Genomic DNA, 15,733 nt, shown 5'->3' with positions numbered 1-15,733 from the left:
GCTATTTGGCCCTATAGCAAGCCATAAATAAATTGAAACTATATTGGTGATCAATAACTAGGTACAGATGACGAAGGTCTTGAAATGCTGTCTTTAAGGTCTTGAAATGCTGTCTTTAAGATTGTCATAATAACAATCCATCTGTTCAGTGTCTACTACCTTGCTGTATGGGCAGATATATATGGTCATAGCATATGTAAAGGTCAGTATTATTAGCTGTTTATTGAATCAGAACTGTGACTCTTAGAAAAAGGATAAATACCTTGCTCAGGGTAAATGGCAATGCTAGAATGCAAACACAGAATTATTTAACTCACTCTATTGTCATTTTACCTTCTAGTATACCATAGTTATCTGGAAAAGAAACTGACTTCTCTTATTACCCTTACTTTCATTTTGGTATCCATGATAGCCTCTAATCATACTTCAGTGCTCTTTCCCAGTTTGGGGATTTATACTACAGGCAGTAAAGATTTGTTTATGTTTGTAGAAGGGTAACTGGCATTAATGACAAAGACAAATATTCAGAGGAAGAGGTCTTATTATATGTCAACAACTTAAGAAACTTTAAAAAATTTTTACTAGATTATTTTAAATTACAAAAGAATGACCTACTTGAACAATATAAAGATATACACAGAAAACAATAATGCTGTTTCTAGCCCTAACTAGTTCATGCCCTTTCCCTTTAAGACAATCAGAGTGAATAATTATGGAAGATATCATCTCCCATAATGTTCCATAATGCTCTCTTTTTCATAAAAACAGCTAGATGCCTGTAATTCTACCTGCTCAGGAGGTTGAGGCATAGGATTGTGAGTTCAAGGCTATTCTGAGCAACATCAGGACATCCTGTCTCAAGAAAACAAAAAAGAAGAAGAAGAAGAAGAAGAAATATGTAGACTTGAATCAAATTCTGGAGTTTTTATTACTTCAAAATAAATTCTCTAAATTTATATATTAAAAAATGTATCTTTTTAACTTAAAGAAAATTTTGGTTTTGTTTCTTTCTCTTTTTTTTAGGTCCCAGACTGGGACTCGAACTCAGTACCTGACACTTTCACTTATTGCTTAGTGCACTACTAACTATGCCATACTTCTAACCCCCCGTCTTTTTAAAGCAATCTTGTTATAAAACTAAAGGTGGCTGGCAACTCAAAATGTAGTCCAGGCTGCCCTTGAACTTGTGATCCTAAGGCTGCCTCTGTCTCCTGAGTGCTAGGAATTACAGATATGTACCCATAATTGGTTTATTTTTCATCTTACAAAGTATAAGATAAATTTGTTATCTGTGGAAGAAAATTTTTCCATTTATTCTATCTGACAAAATTAATAATGTAAATATTCTGTTTGGGAGTGATTTTTTTGGGGGGGAGGGGGGGTCCGATCTTGGGGCCTGAATGCTGTCCCTCAGCTCTTCAGCTCAAGGCTAGCACTCTACCACTTGAGCCACAGCGCCACTGAGGCTTTTTTCTTTTTGCTTATGTGGTGCTGAGGAATCGAACCCAGGGCCTTGAGCATGCAAGGCAAGTGCTCTACCACTGAGCCACCTTCCCAGCCTCCAAGTGTCTATTTTAACAGTTCTCATGATGAAGACTTCAGAATACCACTGAAAGATACAGACAGAAATATGTAGGGGGGCTGGGAAGGTGGCTCAGTGGTAGAGTGCTTGCCTTGCATGCATGAGGCTTTGAATTCAATTCCTCAGCACAACATAAGCAGAAAAAGCCAGAAGTGGTGCTGTGGCTCAAGTGGTAGAGTGCTCGCCTTGAGCTGAAGAGCTGAGAGATAGTGCCCAGGCCCAGATTTCAGTCCCCATGACCAACAACAACAAAAAAAAGAAATACGTAGGAATCATTAATATATGGCTTGATATATCTCAGCAAAGTGGTCATACTTGGAACCTAGACAGTACTTCTCATTGTTCCTTAAGGGGGTACCATTAGGAGGTGCACCCCAGCGAGCTCAGAGTCATAGCTTGGTAACAGAAACCATAAACAGATTTCAGATCGCCACATGTGCAGTAAAAACCTAAATACGTAAAGCCAAACTTTGAGAAGATAGCTGAGGAAGATTGATTTGTTTGTTTCTGAAAGATGCAAAATGAACAACCCATGAGAGAAAAATACTTAATTCAAATGTTAAATTTTTGCAATAAAATTTCTTGAATAAAACATAAAATCAGAGCCATCCATTGGTGGCTCAAGCCTATAATCCTAGCTACTCAGGCAGCTGAGATCTGAGGATTACTGTTCAAAGCCAGCCTGGGCAGGAAAGACCGTGAGACTCTTATCTCCTCTAAACCACCAGAAAAATGGACGTGGTGCTGTGGCTCAAATGGTAGAGTGCTAGCCTTGAGCTGAAGAGCTGAGGGATAGTGCCCAAGCCCCAGACCACCCCACGCCCCACGACCACCAAAAAAAATCCAAAACATAAAATCAGTTTGGATGAATCTGGAATTCGTGTGATTAACAAAATAATAGTCTCTAGTGAGTGTGGAAAAAGAAGCGAATTGATTTAAAAAAAAAAAAAAAGGGCTGGGAAGGTGGCTCAGTGGTAGAGTGCTTGCCTTGCATGCATGAGGCCCTGGGTTCCATTTTTCAGCACCACATAAGCAGAAAATGGCGCTATGCCTCAAGTGGTAGAGCACTAGCCTTGTGTAGCCTTGAGCTGAAGAGCTGAAGGACAGTGCCCAGGCCCAGAGTTCAGGCCCCAAGATCAGCCAAAAAAAAAAAGGTTAATAAAAATGTTCAATTCTTGGGCTGGGAAGGTGGCTCAGTGGTAGAGCGCATGCCTTCCATGCCAGAGGCCCTGGGTTCGATTCCTCAGCACCACATAAGCAAAAAGAAAAAAGCTGGAAGTAGCACTGTGGCTCAAGTGGTAGAGCGCTAGCCTTGAGCTGAAGAGCTGAAGGACAGCGCCCAGGCCCAGAGTTCAGGCCCCACGACCGGACCCAAAAACAAACAAACAAACAAACAAAAATGTTCAATTCTTGTGCCAGTCCCATGCCCTCACTTGGCCTCCTGGCTCATGACTGTTACTCTGCTACTTGTCCCATTTCTAGTCCAAAACATGCATTGAAAATCCATTGACTGGTAAACTTAATAACAAAAATTTTTTTTGTTATTTTTTTTAGGAGCAAGATAAGCACAACTCACCTTAACTAGACTTAGCAAAATGAAACCATTGTAACTGATGGCAAAGGTGAATATAATCAATCACTTGGCCTAACCGGCAGGATAGGTACACACCACCACACTCAACTGCTATTGGTTTAGTTGGGGTATCAGAAACCTGTTACCTCAGCTGGCGTCAAATTGCAGTCTTCCTTATCTCTGTCCCCAAATAGCTAAGATTATAGGTATGAGCCACTGTTTCCAGCTGTTTTCACTTTTTAAAAATCATCTAAGTACTGGAGGTAAAATCCAGGACCCTTGTGCATGCTCGACAAGCACTCATTGTGCTGTATCCCCCAGTCCATATGTACCTCTGTTTGAAACTTCTTTTGTGCCAGGCACAAATGGTTCACATCTGTAATCTTAACTACTTAGGAGGGTGAATCTGCGGATTGAGGTTTGAAACTAACCCAGGCAGAAAAGTCTGAGACACTCCATCTTCAATTAAACAACAAAATGCTGGCCTTGAGGCATGGCCCAAGTAAGTGGTAGTGACAGCCATGATCCAAAAGCAGAAAGCACAGGGCACTAATAAACAATGCAACAAATAATATAAAATTTTAAAATAAAAGTAGAGAGGCACCAGTAGCTTGCGGCTATAATCCTAATTACTCAGGAGGCTGAAATCTGAAGATTGCAGTTAAGCCAGCCCAGGCAGTAAAGTCTGTGAGACTTATCTCCAATTAAACACCAGAAAGCCAAGTGGTAGTGCACGAGCCTTAAGCAAAAAAGCTCAGGGACTGTGCCTACACCCCAAGACTGACCCAAATAAATCTTCCTTAGTGCCTGGTACACTGGATGGACGGTAGATCGTATTTTTTTATAGAATAAAATTTCCATGACTACTTACTATTTTGACTATATAGATGAAATTGATGTAGTAGTAGAAATGGCTCTTCCAAGTTGCTTTATAAATGTTGCATATATACACCTACACACAGCTGTCTGTCTCCATTGAACTCCATTTGGTAAATGATACTATATTACAGGCTTCATAAAAGGCAATAACTCATGCCTCTGGAGTACATTGCTGCTTCTGCTAATTTAGTTATCTCTGAAGAGGCCTGCAAGACCCTCTTTACAAACAGCATGCATTTCACTAGAATTAGAACAATTGAAATGAATGACAGATGGACAGAAATAATCAAGAGAAATGTCCTATGGCTAAATCTGTAAGGACAATTTGTAATTTCAGTTTTGGAACTTTAAATTACTGCGCTTTTGTTTTAATCATAATTGAAATGAAAATCCCCTGTAGACTATAAGCTTCTCAGTTTCTCATGCCTGGAATTGTAGTTCCTGGCACATAATGGACCCTCTGGATGGGTAAAGTGTCTGAATGAAAAAATAGCTAACTTGAAAGGGTTTTTTCCCCAATGTGGCCTGTGATAATTTTTTTTTTATATCACTGCATTTTTTTTAGTACCATGCATTCCTGAAATGTAAAGAAATGGCAGGTAGTTATATTTTTGGCCACTTTGTGTCTGATTATGCCAGATCCAGAACTTGTAGTATTTCTGCTTTTGAGTGCTTATAGGAAAACCATGAAAAGAGTGACCGAACGGAGACTGGGTAAAAAGACTTAAGAGAGCAAAGGAGACTGTGAAGCCTCAGAAATAAAACTAGGACCTAGGAACTGGTGGCTCACAACTGTAATCCTTGCCTTGCTCAGAAGGCTGAGATCTGAGGATCACGGTTCGAAGCCAGTTGGGCAGAAAAGTCCCCATGAAACTTGAATCTCTAATTAACCACTTAAAAAACTGTGCAGCTGTGGCTAAAAATAGTAGAGCACTAGCCTTGAGCAAAAAGAGCTCAGGGACAGTTCAAGTCCCCAACTGACCCCCCCCCAAAAAAAAAAAAAACCCACCAGAATTACAGACATGATGGCAGCCTTGAGAAATAGCTGTGGCTGGAGTCAGCTAGAGGAGGAGGAGGAGGTAGACTGAATGTCAGCTTGCTGAAGTATGGAAGAAAAGGTTGACTATAACTGACCATCACAATTCCTTCTGAGTCATGTGGGAACTTCCTCATTTCATACCTCCTTAAGTGTATTTGATAGAGATGCATTTTCATACCTGTGTTCATTGTATACATGTACAGCTTTAACAGGTAATTTAGAAAGACCAGGACATAATTATTGATAGACGATAGCATGCTTACTATGGACTGAAGAAACAATTGAAGAACTGCTTTATTGCTGTTTCCAGTTGTAAACTATTCTGTAGAAACCAGTTTTAGAGTTAGCACGGAATGGCCATTTGCTTTCATTGTAATAGTTGTTCCAAATACTTTGCCTCAGACTCAGAAATGCTTTAGAGGCAAAATGAATAGTGGGCCCTGGGTTACCACCAGAAAGCTGTGTGTTCTGAGGTAGCACTGAATACTGAGTGTACTACATAAGGCCAAAGCTTGTCCTTCTATTTTCTGTTTTTTTCTCTTTAACTACACAATTATACAACTGACATATCTTTTTTTTTTTTTTTTTTTGTGAAAATACCGTATAGAGGAGTTACAATTACAGGTTCAAGATAATGAGTACATTTCTTATCAAGCATTGTTGCTTCCTTCTTTGTTTCCCCTTCCTATTCCTTCCCATTCCCCCCCACCCCCCACCCCCACACACATATCTTGATTCTTTAGGGTATAAGAAATCACCACTCTCCACACTAACAAATCCATCAGCAGTGCAAGTCATATGACTTGAAGGAAATTGTGATACTAATAAAACATATATAAGACCCATATATAAGATACCTAGACATCTTGGTTTTGGTTGACTCTTTAGTGAGTGATGTAGGTACCTAAATAAATCCTTTTCTCACTCCGCATTATCATTTATTTTCTAAAATTCATTCTTGTTACATATTTGTAAACACATACCAAGCTTGAACAAGGCAGATGCTGTTGCAAAATGAACATTTGTGTTCCCTTAAAAATCCTTGGTTGGGCTGGGAAGGTGGCTCAGTGGTAGAGCGCTTGCCTTGCATGCCTGAGACCCTGGGTTCGATTCCTGAGCACCACATAAGCAAAAAGAAAAAAGCTGGAAGTGGCGCTGTGGCTCAAGTGGTAGAGCGCTAGCCTTGAGCTGAAAAGCTGAGAGACAGCGCCCAGGCCCAGAGTTCAGGCCCCATGACCAGACTAAAAAAAAAAAAAAAAAAAAATCCTTGGTTATCAGGCATCAGTGGCTGAAATCTGAGTATGGACATTCAAAGCCAGCCCAGCCTGGAAAGTCCTTAAAACTCTTACCAAAAAGCCGCAAGTGGGGGTGTGGCACAAATGGTAGTGTTATGTTAGCCTTGAGTGAAAATGCTCAGGGACAGCACCCAGGCCCTGAATTCAAGCCCCCATCTGACACATGCATGTACACACATACACAAGTCATAGGTGAAATTCTTTTTTTTTTTTTTTTTTTTTTTGTCGGTCGTGGGGGCTTGAACTCTGGGCCTGGGCTCTGTCTCTCAGCTCTTCAGCTCAAGGTGAGCGCTCTACCACTTGAGCTACAGAGCCACTTCCGGTTTTCTGGCGGTTTATTGGAGATAGGAGTCTCACAGTCTTTCCTGCCCGGGCTAGCTTTGAACCGCGATCCTCAGATCTCAGCCTCCTGAGTAGCTAGGATTACAGGCGTGAGCCACCAGCACCCGGCATAGGTGAAATTCTTAACCCCCATCTGATAGTATTATGGGCATGTAGTAAGTTAACTAGGTTTAATTGAGGTGGTTCAGGGATATGAAGCTCCTATAATTGGATTAGTGCTTTTGTAAGAAGAAGAGACACCAGAGCTACTTCTGCCTGCTATATAATAGACAGTAGGAAGTCAGCTGGCTTCTAGCCAGGAAAGGGATCCTCAGTAAGAATTGGCTTCAAAGGTATGAAAAATAAATACCTCCTCTTCAGACCACCTTGTCTGTGGTTTTTTTGTTTTGTTTTGTTTTGTTTTTTTTGGGTCCGTTGATAGGGCCTGTACTCTGGGCCTGGGCTCAAGACTAGCTCTACCACTTGAGTTGTCTGTGGTATTTTATTATAGCAACCTAAGCAGATTAAGACTTTCATCCCTCCTGTTGTGTTCAAAGTAAACAATTTTAGTGCATCTCCTGTCCAGGTAGTGTCCAGCAGCCAACATACTTTGACTTCCTAATGTTGTGGTCCTGTTGAGATTACCCTGAGTCACCGTTCTCAGAGCTTACACTCTCACTTGTCCATTTCCAGATTCCCTGAAGCCCTGTCAACCTTCCTGTCGAACCTTGGGGTCATGTTACTGTTTCCTTGGGTGATAATTTATCTAGGGTTAAACATGCCTATTCCGCTGAAAATTTAATACTGTCCTTGGAAATACATCTAAGAAGCTTAAACACAATCACATATTCTTTTTTTATCTTCTTCTTTTTTTTTTTTTGTTTGGTCCGGTCGTGGGGCCTGAACTCTGGCCCTGGGCGCTGTCCCTCAGCTCTTCAGCTCAAGGCTAGAGCTCTACCACTGAGCCACCTTCCCAGCACCCAATCACATATTCTTTATGCCCTTGATTTCCCTTGGCTCCATTTTGGGATAGCAGGTATTTTTATTTTTTTTATTTTTTTTGGGTCTGGTCCGTGGGGCCTGAACTCTGGCCCTGGGCGCTGTCCCTCAGCTCTTCAGCTCAAGGCTAGCGCTCTACCACTTGAGCCACAGCGCCACTTCCAGCTTTTTTCTTTTTGCTTATGTGGTGCTGAGGAATCGAACCCAGGGCCTCAGGCATGCAAGGCTCATCACTGAGCCACCTTCCCAGCCCCAGGTATTTTTTTTAATCTAATATTTTGTGACTTCTCTCCTGTTTAGAGAGCTATCTTACATTCTTTCTTTGATCTCTGCCTTGCTCTTTATGTGTTTAAATGTACCTAAACTAATTTAATTGGGCCCTGTGTGCTAGCCATTGTTACTTGCTATCTCATTTAATCTTCCCAATAAACCTAACAGATGGATGTCATTGTCCTCATTTATGAATGAACATAGGTTTGGGCAAACTGAGAAGTCATATCGCACTGCTGGGATTGTGACTCTCTCCAGAGAAAGCTCTTTTTCAGCAGTTATTTTATAATCTTTGTACTGTCTTACAGATTCAGGGACCTCTGGTGGTAACTTGTTCACACTTACAGAGTTCATTAGTCATAGAGCTGGGGATACAAATCCTGACTTTATGACATAGATTCTAGTGTTCTTTCAGTTTCATTGTTCCATTTACTGTGACTAACCAAAGTGAGTCCACTGGATGTATGAAGCTGCTTCCCAGTTGGACACAGGTACCTTGTCTACCTTGTCTTAGATGTCACTAAATAAACTGATATAGTATCAGTTTAGAATTGCCTTTTTGTACATAGCAAGTAGTAACCAAATCTTTAATCTTTAGCCTAGCTTTCTCAGTATTGCCTTCCCTACACTAAAGGGATAAAAGGCAATCTAAGAAATAACTGTTCGAGAGTATTCACTGTAGCATTTATACCTTGGCTCATCTCATTTCTGTCTCTGTTACCGAAATATCACACTTTTTTTTTGTTGTTTGGTTGGTTGGAGGTGGGGCTTGAATTCTGGACCTGGGCACTGTCCCTCAGCTCTTCAGCTCCAGGCGAGTGCTCTACCACTTGAGCCACAGCGCCACTTCTGGTTTTCTAGTGGTTTATTGGAGATAAGAGTCCCATGGACTTTCCTGCCTGGGCTGTCTTTGAACCGAGATCCTCAGATCTCAGCCTCCTGAGTAGCTAGGATTACAGGCGTGAGCCACTGGCGCCCAGCAAACATCACTCATTTTATTATTCCATCTTTGTGCCTAGTATATGTAGGGTGCTTACTTAACTCTGATCCCTATTTTCTACACACCAAATCCATATATACGTAGAAACTGGATAGAGCTTTTGGCCTGATTTGACCTGTGTTCCTATACAGGAGCAAATTGAATATAAGTATAGATTTTTAGAGCCTTTAATTTACTCTAAACCTAATGTCATTTTAGTGCTCTATTACCTACCAACCTGTTCCTAAGTGTACTTTTGATTCTAATTTTTTTTAGTCAGTACATTATCCTATGTGCTCAGTCCTGTATTGTAGAAGACAATCTTTTGATTGTTGCTTTAGGAATCCTTTGCTTTCATATTAGCATTTCTCTTGAAGAAGGCTGATGAACTATTGAGTCCTCTTGTGGTCCTAGAGAGTAGGCCTGGCTATGACATGATCCACAGTGCTTGTGTATATGTCACCTAAATTTAAGTAAGGATGTATTCAGCTTTCTGCAGTCATCTAAAAAATTATTTGACGATGTTCCTTCTTTCTTAGTTCCTGCTGAAAAGAAATGGATACTGTAAGCCTTGGTCCCTTGATTGATTAGGACTATTAAATGATCTCTTATATATCACAGAGCTTGAGGGAGATTCTGTTCATGGCTTTACCACAGCATCATTGTTCTCAGCTCTCAAGAAGTTCTTGTCCATTCAGCAGCTGCCCAACTTCATTCTATTCAAGATAAAACATTACCTTTTATGAATATAAATGTGAATGTATATGAGGCTATGGGTGTAGCTTAAGGATAGAACCTGTGTCTAGAACATTTATGAAGGCCTGGGTTTAATCCTCAGTTCTGCTGATGCAAAAGTATAGTGCATAATGGTTATTTTTCTTTTCTTTTTCTCTTCTTTTTCTCCAATTTAGAATTTTGGGATGTACTTTTTAATTCCAGAAAAACTACTTTGTCAATGTTATAAAAGCTACTTTGCTAACATTATAAAATATATGTTCAGAATGGTGCTTTGGGGGATTCTATCTATATTATAGAATATGTTAAAAGCAGTGCTGTAGTCTACTTTCTTTATATTCTAAACATATTCTCAAGAGCATTTCTGTCTTGGTTACAAGTAACTTTGAAGGTATAAGCTATTGCAGTTAATAGAAAGAAATTCTTAATAGACATGGATGGAAACCTTGTGAGCATCTGCCTCCAAAAGACTTGTCTATTAAGGGTCTCATCCAGTGTATCCATTTTTAGGCCAGATTTCTAGAATCTGTGTGTGTGTGTGTGTGTGTGTGTGTGTGTGTGTGTGTGTGTGTGTGTGTGTGTGTGTGTGTGTGTGTGTGTGTGTGTGTGTGTGTTCGTTCAGTATTTTTCTTTGGCAGTACTGCTATTTGAACTCAAGGGCTTGTGCTGGCTTTCTAGATTCTCTGTGTATATATGGAGGGGGCACAATATTTTTCTTTGGTGGTACTGCTATTTGAACTCAAGGGCTTGTGCTGGCTTGGCAGATACTCTACTATTCAAGTCTTGCCTCGAGGCCTTTTTGTTTCAGTTTGTCTTGCAGATAGGTTCTCAAGTTTTTTCCAGGGCTGGCCTCAGACAGCAGTCCTCCTACCTGTACCTCCACCATAGCTGAGGCCACAGGCTCAAACCATCAATATCACACCCAGTTGTTTGTTGAAATGGGCTAACCCAGGCCACTCTCGAACCGTTAATGTTTCTGTTGTCCACCTTCAGAGTATTTGGGAGTGTAAGTGTGAAAAATCACGCCTGGCCTTGAGAACTAGTGTATTCTATTTGCAAATAAATAACCATTAAACCAGACATTGTAGTTCATACCTGAAATTGCAGTTATGTGAGAAGCAAAGACTGGAAGGATCATGATTCAAGGCCAACTCAGGCAAAAAATTAGTAAAATTTTTCATTCTATCTCAATAAAAAGCTGAGCGTGATGGTTTACACCTGATGTGCCAGCTACACCAGGGAGTGGGGAAGAATAAATAGGAGGACTGCAGTCCAGGCTAGCCACACCCTCCCCCTCCAAAAAAGTGATATTCTTTTCAAAATATGGCTCAGGTTGTCAACAAATGATATAGTACCTTTCTAGCAAGTTGAAATACTAAAAAAAGGTAAAAACTATTAATGTTAACTGTAATTAACCTCAGCACTTGGTTAGCTGAGGCAAGAGGATTTCAAGGTTACGGCCATCCCGTTACGTTATATAATGAGTTTAAGGCCAGTCAAGTCAACGTAGTGAGACCTTGTCTCAAAAGCAATAAAAGGAAAAAGAAAAAAAAACGAAAAAGGAAAAAAAAAGAAAAAGAAAAAGGGTGGGGGACCAATAGACATACTACTGTATACTGATAGCCAAGTACTGGGATTGAGAGAGGTATCTCAAAAGTCCTCTCAGTCTATGCAATCTACTCGAAAGTAAATTTCCCATCTACTTTTTACTAGAATAAAGATCTCTCGCTGGGCGCTGGTGGCTCATGTCTGTAAATCCTAGCTACTCAGGAGGCTGAGATATGAGGGTCGAGGTTCAAAGCCAGCCAGGAAAGTCCATGAGACTCTTTATCTTCAATAAACAACTAGAAAACTGGAAGTGGTTCAAGTGGTAGAGCATTCGCCTTGAGCTGAAGTGTGCAGCAGGGACATCACCCAAGCCCAGAGTTCAAGTCCCAGGGACCGACAAAAAAAAAAGATCTCTCAGCCAGAGTTAGCGGCTCACACCTGTAATCCTGTATCAGGAGGCTGAGATCTGAGAATCTGGTTTCAAAGCCAGCCCAGGAAGAAAAATCTGTGAGACTCTTATCTCCAATTAAACACCAGAAAAAGTGGAACAAAAGAGCTCAGGGACAGCACCCAAGCCCTCAATTCAAGCCCTACAACTGCCCGCCCCCCAAAAAACAAGATCTCTCCTATTAAAAGAGTTCTGCGGCCATGAACTTCTGCTTGTGTTCTGATATTTCTGTTTGTCTTTTTAAACCAAATTATAAGTGTTCACACCTATAATTCTAGCTACTCAGGAGTTTGAGATTTCAGTTTGAAGCAACCCAGGAAGATTAATCCTCAAGACTTTTATTTCCCAAACCAGCAAAAAGCCAGGATGGAAGCATGGCTTAAGCAGTAGAACACCAGCCAGTCAAGTGAGCAAGCTGAACAAGTGTGAGAACCTGAGTTCAAACTCTAGCTCTGGCAAAATTAAAATACCTTAAAATATAGGGCCAGGTGGTGATTTATGCTTGTAACCAAGCTACTTAGGAGGTAAGGATCAGGACAATCACTGTTTGAAGCCAGCTCCAACAAAATGTTAATAAAACCATAACTTTTTTTTTTTTTTTTGGGTCTGGTCGTGGGACCTGAACTCTGGGCCTGGGCGCTGTCCCTCAGCTCTTCAGCTCAAGGCTAGCGCTCTACCACTTGAGCCACAGCGCCACTTCCAGCTTTTTTCTTTTTGCTTATGTGGTGCTGAGGAATCGAACCCTGGGCCTCAGGCACGCAAGGCAAGCACTCTACCACTGAGCCACCTTCCCAGCCCTAAAACCATAACTTAATTAACAAACCAGACTGGTTTGTTCTGGTTCACATCTATAATTGCAGTGGGAGATATGCATAAGAAGATTGGTTTGTGGTGGATATCAGCAAAAAAGTGTAAGACATCTCTGAAATAAAGGGTTGAGATTGTTCAAGTGATAGAGAAGTTGCCTGACAAGCACAAAACCCTGATTTCAAATCTGAGTGCCTGTAAATACAATAATAATAATCCTACAGAGGTTTTATATATATATATACATATGTATATATTATATGTATATATGTATATATTATACATATATATATTTATATATATATGTATGTATATATGTATATATTAAAGCACCTGGGTAAGTTCAGACTAATAGCTGCAATGACATGATGTAGATTTCAAATTTTTTTGTTGTGGTTTTTTTTTTTCGTTTTTTTTTTTGGGGGGGGGTCCGGTCGTGGGGCCTAAACTCTAGGCTTGGGCACTGTCCCTCAGCAATTCAGCTCAAGGCTAGCGCTCTACCTCTTGAGCCACAGCACCACTTCCGGCTTTTTTCTTTTTGCTTATGTGGTGTTGAGGAATCGAACCCAAGGCCTCATGCATGCAAGGCAAGCACTCTACCACTGAGCCACCTTCCCAGCCCCTAGATTTCAAAGTTGGCTGAAAGCCTGGATCTCAAAAAGGTACAGTATGTATATAGGAGAGGAGTGTCCCTCTTACCACTGTAGCTAAATTATATACCTGTGGTTCACTTAGCATCGTTGTGCACATTAAAAGAAAAGTATATCTTGAATACCTTTACCTAATCTGGTTGGGGTTTTTTTTGTATGTTCCTATCTGGATGTAGCTAAAAGTACCCATGGCAGACAAGCCTGGTAACACAGTGAATTTCCGGAAGCTGCTACTAAACCGCTGCCAGAAGGAATTTGAAAAAGATAAAGCAGATGATGATGTCTTTGAGAAGAAGCAGAAAGAACTTGAGGCTGCCAGTGCTGTAAGTAGTTTCATGCAAGTATACCGTGTGTCCTTCCAGTATTGTCAAGTAGAATTTGCTAAAGCCTGCTGTACAGCATCTTCCTTCTTTCCTGAAAAGGTACCTATAGCTTTCTTTTTCTTTTTCCCCAAGAAGGAGAATTTTTTAGTCCTTTTAGGGCCAAATATTAGAACAGTTTCACCCTCCAAGCCAGGTATTCATTGTAATCCTGGACTTTGTAGAGTTGCTAGGTCCCATAGATCTGAAGTGGATGCAGACTTCCGGGAGTCAGTTTCATTTTCTGTAGAGAGCCTTAGTTGCTTTGGCAGATTGTCCATGGAACTCTGAGCCCTAGAAATAGTAAGGCTCATAAAATTCATTATGTCCTGTCAGTACAGCTATTATTTTCTATTTAACAGCCAGAGGAGAGGACAAGGCTTCATGATGAACTGGAGGAAGCCAAGGACAAAGCCCGGCGGAGATCCATTGGGAACATCAAGTTTATTGGAGAACTCTTTAAACTCAAAATGCTGACTGAAGCCATCATGCATGACTGTGTGGTGAAGCTGCTAAAGAACCACGATGAAGAATCTTTGGAGTGCCTGTGTCGCTTGCTCACCACTATCGGCAAAGACCTGGACTTTGAGAAAGCAAAGGTAAAAATCCTTTTACTCTAAAGTCTTCCGTTTTATCCTAACAGTCCATGCCATTTACAGATGTATGCTTATCTTGCTGCTGCTGCTGCTGCTGCTTTTCCTGACAGTTATCATTGCTGTATTTGCATTAGAGTCAGAGGTAGGGTTGGCCCCAAATTTTGTTTTGTTTTTTGTTTTTTTTTTGCCAGTCAGGGTGCCTGAACTCGGCCTGGGCACTGTCCCTCAGCTCTTCAGCTCAAGGCTAGTGCTCTACCACTTGAGCCACAGCACCATTTCTAGCTTTTTCTGCTTATGTGGTGCTGAGGAATCGAACCCAGGGCCTCATGCATGCAAGGCAATTGCTCTACCACTGAGCCACCTTCCCAGCCCATGGCCCCAAATTTTATATGTTAGTTTATAAATTGTTCAGATTGTCTGTTACCCTCATTTCCCTTCATAACCATTTTATGAGTCATTCATATTACAAATGAATAGGAGAAATAAGGGGTGAAGAGCCATGATGGGGCCTGAAGGCCATGTAGAAGTAAATAAAGATCAGTTGTTTTTATTTATTTCTTTGAAACAAGATATCACTCTAGCCTAGGTTGGCATTGAACTTAGTTCACACCTTTTGTGTGGGACTATGCCAAGGCCCCAGTAGAAACTGAATATTAAAATTAGATAATGTGTCTAATAAATGACACGTTTATCTAATTGTAATACAAAAAATCACTAGCTAAGCCAGGCACTGGTGGCTCATGCCTGTAATCCTAGCTACTCAGGAAGCTGAGATCTAAGTATCACAGTTCAAAGCTAGCCCAGGCAGGAAAGTCCAGAAGTGGTACTGTGGCTCAAAGTGGTAGAGCACTAGCCTTGACCAAAAAGAGCTCAGGTACTGCACCTAGCCCCTGAGTTCAAACCCTGTGACTGACAAAAAAAAGTCATTAACAAGCTGGACAAATGACCCAATTATGTAATCCTAGCTACCTAGGAGACTTGAGATCTGGAGGATTCTGGTTTAAAGCCAGAAAAATGTCCACAAGAATCCTATCTCCAAAATAACCAACACAACCTGGATTGGAGGCATGGTTCAAGTATAGAGTGCCTTTGTGAGCAAGCAAGCTGAGGGAGTGTGAAGCCCTGAATCCAAAGTCCACACTTGCTAAAAAATAATAATAAATCATCCAAATACTATAATTGAATCATAGCAAGGCATTATCCAAATAAGACTGTGAAAATTAGAAATACTTTAAAGAACTAATATCAGAAATATCCCATAGTATTTGAGGCATTTAAAGTTGACTGTGACAGAAGACCCCCAAATTTTGGTGGTTATACTAGGTAGGAACTTATTTCTTCCAGTGTAAACAAAGCTCAGAGGTCAATCCTTCCAGCATAACATGTTAGCATTTTTTAAAAAAAAATTGTCCTCATTATTCTCAATAAAGATATTAGAATAAGAGACAAGGTATCTCTGTCTTATACACACTTCCAAAGCTGTGGTATTTTTCACGGAGACTGGAAAATGTCCTTTTAAATAATGTGGTTGTCACCAGACAGAGGTGAGATTTAGTGAAGCACCCCTTTAAATATAGGAACTCTTCACTTAGGGTTCTTCACTTCAATCACAGAATAAGAATTTCTGAAAAAAAATAAAAATAAATAAATAAA

General features: G+C 40.6%; 1 protein-coding gene across 9 annotated transcripts in view; it reads left to right on the top strand.

The window, feature by feature from the left end:
* Window positions 1-15,733, top strand: part of Eif4g3 (eukaryotic translation initiation factor 4 gamma 3) — a 239,339-nt gene that overhangs the window by 166,231 nt on the left and 57,375 nt on the right. For all 9 annotated transcript variants that reach the window (XM_042688417.1, XM_042688416.1, XM_042688413.1 and 6 more), the window contains 2 exons: window positions 13,302-13,448; window positions 13,847-14,083. In XM_042688417.1, the coding sequence (XP_042544351.1) occupies window positions 13,302-13,448; window positions 13,847-14,083 (384 nt within the window). The remainder of the gene's footprint in view (window positions 1-13,301; window positions 13,449-13,846; window positions 14,084-15,733) is intronic.

Source organism: Dipodomys spectabilis, unplaced genomic scaffold (genome assembly GCF_019054845.1).
Source record: "Dipodomys spectabilis isolate Male_0828 unplaced genomic scaffold, ASM1905484v1 ptg000118l, whole genome shotgun sequence".
Lineage (NCBI taxonomy): Eukaryota > Metazoa > Chordata > Mammalia > Rodentia > Heteromyidae > Dipodomys > Dipodomys spectabilis.
The sequence above is the reverse complement of the archived record's forward strand: the minus strand, read 5'-3'. Positions and strand labels throughout refer to the sequence as shown.